This window comes from Phaseolus vulgaris, chromosome 3 (genome assembly GCF_051622355.1).
Source record: "Phaseolus vulgaris cultivar YP4 chromosome 3, ASM5162235v1, whole genome shotgun sequence".
Taxonomy (NCBI): Eukaryota; Viridiplantae; Streptophyta; class Magnoliopsida; order Fabales; family Fabaceae; genus Phaseolus; species Phaseolus vulgaris.
In genome coordinates, this window is record NC_143500.1 from 10,386,045 (window position 1) to 10,393,803 (window position 7,759).

At 28.3% G+C, this 7,759-nt stretch overlaps 1 protein-coding gene across 1 annotated transcript; it reads right to left on the minus strand.

The window, feature by feature from the left end:
- Positions 1–4,082: 4,082 nt before the first annotated feature.
- On the minus strand, positions 4,083–4,989 carry LOC137806537 (uncharacterized). The gene is made up of 2 exons (XM_068606730.1): positions 4,653–4,989; positions 4,083–4,488 (listed from the first exon to the last, which is right to left on the minus strand). Exons 1-2 carry the CDS (start codon positions 4,862–4,864, stop codon positions 4,230–4,232), a joined length of 471 nt encoding a protein of 156 aa, XP_068462831.1. The 5' UTR covers positions 4,865–4,989; the 3' UTR covers positions 4,083–4,229.
- Positions 4,990–7,759: the final 2,770 nt, after the last annotated feature.

The following is a 7,759-nucleotide window of genomic DNA, read 5'->3' on the forward strand; positions in this document are numbered from 1 at the left end:
AGAACTACAACCTTAAAATTACAGAAAAATAAATAAAATAATCTGAATAAAAAGTTAAATTAATTAACTTTTAATTTTTTTCAATTAAATATATATTTTTCTTTTTTAATGTGAAATTAATTTTTATTCACTATTATTAGAATGACTTCTAAATAATTTTTTACTTACAAATGATATTGAATTTAGATTATATTATATAATATTATAACATTAATTTTAATAATAAGTTAATATAAAATATTTATTATCTAAAAGAACTGATAAAAATCAATTCAATAACTTTTTTATTATAAATATTAAAAAAATTAAAATTTAGACTAAAAAATAAAATCAATTTAAATGTAAATACAAGAAAAAATATATATTTAATTTTTTTTTTATTGTTCTCATCTATTCCTTTGATGTTTGTATCACTCTAACGGAACAGTTAAAAGGAATGGTATAAGTGGTAACTATATTCATATTTGATATGGTTTATTTCCAAGTGTTTTATCACCGTTTTTTTAACATGTACTGATTGAAGGATTACAATTTTTAAAACTTTTAGGAATTAAAATACTTTTTTAATGTAAAAGACGAAGTTTTATTTCAAATTTGAGAGGATATAAATATAATTAAATTATATATGTATTACATTTTATTTTCAAATAAAATGAAGCTTTTAGATTTTATTCCTTAAAATAGAGGATAAACAAGATCCGTAATTAAGATTTCTTTCATGTGATTAGTGTGTTGGAACAGAATGAATTTCCTAATTTCAGCTGATTTCCAAATATTTGAGTTGTTTAATCATATCTTGTGTCACTTAAATTCTAAAATAGATTTTTTTTCTAAACAATAATTTATCTTAGGAGTTAAAATGTTTACTTAGATTTTGGCAGCTTATTTTATTTTTAAAAGTGCAATTTTTAAAGTATTGATGTATTTCAATTATATTTTAAGATTAAAATATGCTTTTTAGTTTCTGTAAAAATATTTATTAGTTTTAAATCTTTGACATTATTGGTAGTTATAATTAGTTTAAGGTTAAAATTTAAAAAAAAAACATTAATCAATATAATAAAAATAAAATATCTTAAATTAAGAAATCCCAATAAATACTAAAAAAACTAGTATAATATGAATTTTGAATTATACATTTAAGAAATGATACAAAGAAGACTCAAAGTAAGAGATGATACTAAGACACGTATACCAACAATACACATGATATAAACACTCAAAAAAAAAATTCTATCTAAATAAAAATTATTTCAAAATTGTTAAATCACCAACTCAAATGTGTCCAATACTAATAAATGTTCTAACATAATAAACAAATCTCATCAGAAGTAACAAGCTCCATCGAATGCTTTAAGTAATAAGATGCTACAACTAGATGTTTTTGTCTTAAAAAGAAATCTAGTATACAAGAACTTATAAACTTCACCTTACACTACAACTATTTTATATTGGAATTATTGACAATAATCAATATTTAGCAAGTTCAATCAATGGATGAATTTACTTTTACAGATGTAATTGGCTTCGCAAGGGGAGTTGAATGGAGTTAGTTCTCAAATCGTGAATTTATAGACAATATAAAACAATGTCTAATAAGCAAGAATAAGATAAAAGTATACACAAATTTTTACTAGTTCGCCCTACTACTTGAGTTGCGTCCATTTCCCTTAAACAAATCACTTAATAGCTTTTCACTAACCAAATTCACTTTGGCTACAACAAGTTTCAACACCTCTCCAAGAACAAGTATTATACACCTCTTCAGGTACAAGTATTATCCACTCTTCAAGTACAAGTATTTTTCCCCTCTTCATGTACAAGTATTTTCCACCTCTCAAGTACAAGTTGATGTAATTCAACTTTGTAGCCTTGCATGCTTTTGTGTAGATCTTCTTCTTCAATGTTTTTTATTTGAATTTCTTCAGCGAAAGATGAATGATAGTAGAAGCATGTAAGAAGTGTAGAAAATTTCAAAAGGGGATGGAAAATATGATTTCATTTTAAGTCACGTTAGGCTAACATTTAGTTTCTAGAGTGAGGTTGGACCAACACTACTAGGAGGAGTTTAGAAATTTGTGTAGCAAGAAAACAACTCTAGAGATAACTTTAACAAGTACAAATGTCTCAAAAATTGGACAACAATTCTGATGGAGGACCATCTTCACTTCCAAGCCACCATATACTTGGCTTAAAGTAGAAGATCAACCTTAGAAATATACAAAAGAAATCTCTCTCTTAGTTTGTATAAATTTGTAAATAGTAGAATAGTCTTTTTTTGGCTTTGTATTTTTTAGTCAATTTTTAGAATAGGTTAAAAATAAATCAAATGCACTTTAGAAACCTTTACTTGACATTTAAGCAAAGGTTTCTAAAGCACCTAAGAAGCTTGGACGATCATGGGTTTGATTTTACCTTTACCCCATAGTTAAGTTTAACTTAACTAAGGTGAAGACATCCAATACGAACAATTTAAAGACTCTTAAGCCTATAAATAAGAGGTTCCCATCTTGTAAAACTTAAAACTTAGATGAAATTAAATGTGTTTATGAATTTTTAGCAAACTCTCTCCAAATCTCTCTTTACTAATGCTTTCAAGACTAGTGAAAACTCAAGGAAGTTGGATTAACCTTTTCCTTGGTCCTTGCACCTAAAACACCATGCCTATTCATCTCCTCCATCTCCATTTTTAGTGAAACCTTCATTAATCTTCAAAGATTTTCGTTGCATGCACCAATCTCCTCCAAAATACAAGAACACAATTGCATCATGTGAATCAAAGCAAGGAACCCATGGTTGATAAGTGTCATGTATAATTCATTAATATTTCATACAAAAAATATAGGTGCTTATGGATTTTAATTGATAAAATAGTTATAATTCAACCCCTAATTTAGGAATTTGAATATTTTACATATTTTTGGATTATAAGATGAATGTGGATGATTGATTCACAAATTTGTGTTAATTTCAAGATTCCAGGGAAAATAGAGAAAAAAAGGCTAAAGAAGAATGGACAAGATGAAAAGACAAAGTTGAAACATTGGGGACTCACCCAATCATGATCACTCCAGAGGAACTCGCCCAAGACTCGCTTAAGCGAGTTCAGTCCAATAAAGTTAGGTTTTTTCTCGTCAAACTCGCTTAAGCAAACAATATCTCGCTTGAGCGAAATGTCACTTAGCCCAAGCCCAATTAGGTTAAATAGAAGGCGTGAGACATAACTCTATACATCATTGGGAGGATATTGAGAAATAGAAAATCCTAGAGAAGACAGTCGTTAAGGAGAAACACTCAGAATTTGTTCAAACTCTTATGTATTGAGGTGATATTTATTTATAATATTTTTTTGATTTATTTATAATATTTTATTTTATTATTAAAGTTTGAATCTTTATTCATAATTTTGATCCTTAGATTTGACTAGAAAGTATTTTTAAGCATATGACATAAATGATCATGTTTAACATTTTTTAATGCTAGAAATATATTTAAAATGTTAATTGTTTTATAACATTTGTTCGTCATGATAAAAGGTTTTTATAAATATGCGAGAAATCAATATTTAAGAAATATTCTTAATAATTTTGTATGCGAAAAATCAATATAAATGATTTTTATATGTGCATCAATGTCAATAAAGATGCAATGCTATATTATATGTTTTTATAATTGAAGATAAAAAAAAGTCAGAAGGATAAACCAAATTCCAATTTTCTCAATTTACTCATCCAAACCATTTACTTTGCTTTTATTTAATTTCTTAGAAATTCATTATACAAACAACCTTTCAAACAAATTTTTACACATCTTTTCATATTTAGTAAATATTATACTTCAAATTTTAGAATTCTTCATTGTGAGTTAAATGTTTATTGAAGATTCAATGTTAATTGTGGATTCGATATCCACTTCTAAAAACAAATTATTATCTAACTTTTCATACATTTGTCGTAAGATAGTAATGGAATATCAACATTAGCTCTTTGTAAGCGCAACCATTATTGACAGTTATATGACTTAAAAATCTTTGAGTAGTGCTGTTCCACCCTAACCTGATTTAAGAAGTTGGTAAATGAAAATTGTAAATGAAAACCACATTTATTCCTTTCAAGAAAGAAGGTCATTTCACTCCATAAAACCTGTGCAGCTAAAAGGTCTTATAATAGTAATACAACACTAACATTAACCATTTGAAAGCGACAATAGAAAGGTTAAACACATGGAAACTATTCAGGAGGAGGAGGAGGTGGTGGTGGTGGTGCCTCTTTATTTACACTTTTGCCTCTCGCTCTTAGCATGTCAACTTCTTCTTTCATGGCTTCTTTTCTCCTCTTGCTAGCCAATATTTTAGCCATAACACCACTCACGCTGGGGTCCTTTTTCTCCGTCGGTGGAGGCGGTGGACGCCTTGCAGCACCACTTGCCCTTTGCTCATCAACCAAACCCAACCCCACCACTGCCGCACCACTCAACCCCACTAATGTCCTACATGCAATATTGTAATTGTAATAACAATGCACCATTCCTTATTCCATTTAATTTCAATAAAGCATAACAATAATAATAAATTAATAACATTTGTTTATTTTGAGAACTTATAAAGTATTACAAGTTTTGCAGTTGATGCTGATAATAAAGGAGATAGATACCTGCGATGCAGAGAGTGGCCACGATGAGGAGGGACTTTATTAAGATCGGAGATGGAAGAGGGCTGTGACTGTTGATATTGGTGATGAAAGCAGCACACTTTTGACGTTGGAAAGTGACCATTTTTCCAAGAATAGAGGAGGCTCTTCCGGGCTCTGGCGGCGGAGAGAGGTGTTGCAGCAGTGGTAGGAGGTGGTGTTAGCAAATGAGCCATTGGGTAACGTTAGCCCCGGACAATAACAAGATGTGGATGTTATTTGAATAAGTGGTGTGATCTGATGGTGGAAATCCATTGGCTCATTCCAGATAAGGTTCCATCGCTTTGTCCACCGTGGAACCTCCCCATCTTCATCGCCCTTGTTTGCTATTTATTTAAATCACGTTTTTTTATTAAAACCAAACGCGTGCCTTTATGGTACCAAGCTCATTGAAAATCACTAACCATCGTGAATGAGGGAATGAGAAGGCTACATAAATACATGAATCATAAGAATAGATTCGAAAATTTTACCAAAATGATGCACTTAGTTTGAGAATTAAGTAAAAGAGCAAATGCAAAAATGCGAAAAAGGGAGTATTTCTCGGTTAAAGTTGTAAATGATGTAGGTAGCATTAATTAAATTCATTAATCTGTAATTTTTTTTAATTAAAGTTGTCAATTGGATTGGTAACTCTAGTTTAAATAAAATTGGATGGATTGACAACTTCATTATATCAATTAAAGTTTTCAATTTGAAACAAATGATAATTAATATTTTTTAAAATAAAAATATATAGTTACAAAAATTATTTTATAAATAATACCAAAATTTAATTTAATTTTATTTAAGAAAATGATATATAAAGTTGAAAAATTAAAATGATTTTCTTTTACAATAATTTTAAATAATTGGGTTAAAAATTGTGATAAATTAAAAATATTTTCTAATTTTTAAATATTGTTAAAGTTAAAAATACACTTATAAAAAATATATGATATGATATATGTATAAATTATATAATATGTAAAAAGTAATAATATAAATGTATTTATGCTAAAATAAATGTATTAAAAATTAAATTATTGAATATAAGTCATTAAAAGAATAAGATATTAAAATATTTGATGACAACAACATTACAAAGGATTATTCTACTTTTTAAGTGGACAATTTCCTCTGTTGTGACTTTCATTGTGATAGTAAGAACATTTTTTGGCTTGTTCTGAATTGGTTGATCCATTTCATTATGCAAACGAGTTGTAATTGATCGTCTCGAGTTTTTACGTCACATGTGGGGATCAAGTATGAAATTTGGCCCAATATAAGTAGATAAAAAAATCCTCGTTTCGAACGGGATGAAATTCAACTTGATATATGTCTTTCTAATTGTGTGGATGTTATAAACTGGATTAATGAATGCCGTCATTTGTAAATGACAAGAGGAGCCATAACGAACGACAAGGAAGTCGAAGAGCTTGAAAGTGGTCACAATCACACCATCAATCATTTAATCTAATTGTATATGACTGAGGTTGTCGACCATGTTGGGGGTGGCTAATTCTTGGACATCAAATTTAGAATTTTCTGCATTAAACCTTTCCACAAAACACATAGATGAACCTTGTTGATATTTTCTAAGTAAGGCTGTGATATTTTCTAAGTAAGGTTGTGATATTTTCTGGATAATAATGACCTGTGCGTAACATGATGTCTATTTTGAATGCTCGTTCAACAAATCATGTTTTTGTTTTTTTGAAAGTTGTCTTAACCAAAGTGAAAATCGACAAAGAACGAGCTCCCTTAAGTACAAAGTTAATGCATTCCGCTAGATTTGTGGTCATATGACCATACCTCTTTCCCCCATCGTATGCTTGAGTTAATTTCTCTAACGATATGCGATCTATCTAGGAAAATGTTTGCTTGAACTCAGATCGCATAACTAATAACTTTGTTTGTACTGTGGGTTGTTTCATCTCATAAGTTGTCATAAAGAAGTAAATGAAATTAGTTAAATGATAAAATGTCGTAATTATCTATGAGGGAAGGTAAGGAATGTTATTATACATGTTAATCAACTATCGTTTGTAAAAACAAAATTTAGTTTTAATTTTTTTTAATATTATTTATTTATAAAATACAAATTTTCACAATATTTTATTCACTTAATGTAATTTTAAATAATTTTTAAATTATTATTATATACATTTTTAATTTTAAAAATATATTAATTATTTAAAAAAAATTCAACTGAACTTGTCAACCAAATTGACAACTTTAATTGAGATAAAATATACTAAAGTTGTCAATCTAATGTCCAACTTTATTTAAACTGAAGTTGTCAATCCGATTGACAACTTTAATATAAAAAAAATGGACAAATTAATGAATTTATTGATGTTGCCTACACCATTAGCAACTTTGACTCAGAAATGCGCATTCATATAATTTTTTCTACATTTACTCATTTACGTAATTTTCAAACTAAAGTGCACCATTTTGGTAAAATTTCCAATAAATTCTGCTTTAGGTAAGATCAAGTGGTGTTGATCAGCTTGCCAGTTTCAACTTAAAATATTGCAACCGCATACTATTATGGGTGACAATTTCTGCTGACCCACTTTGTATAGCTAGCAAGTATGGACTGGGTTGACCTGTCACATGCAGTAAGACTGCTTCATCCTGCCCCCTTCATATATTATTCTTTCACCTCCATAAATTTTTGGTGTTAAAATATGTCTATTTGTAATATTTCAGAATACGTAATTCAGAAGTCTTTTTCCAAATTCGTAACTAGCTTTCCGATTATGTAATACAAAAGTTTTTTTTTTTCAGAAACATGATTAGTTTCCATATTACATAATCCAAAAGTCTTTCCAATATGAGATTAACTTTCGAATTATGTAATCTGAAAGCCTTTTTTTCAAATGCATGGTTGTATTACATAACCCAAAAGCTACTCTTAAATCTAAACTTTCAAATTATATAATTTGAAATACCTTTTTTAAAAATATATTTCGGATTATATAATTCATAAATTATATCCAAATTCAAGATTAAACTTCCAGATTATATAATTCTGAATATGCAAATGAAAGGATAAAAAAGTATTTTCATATTTTGTATTATAT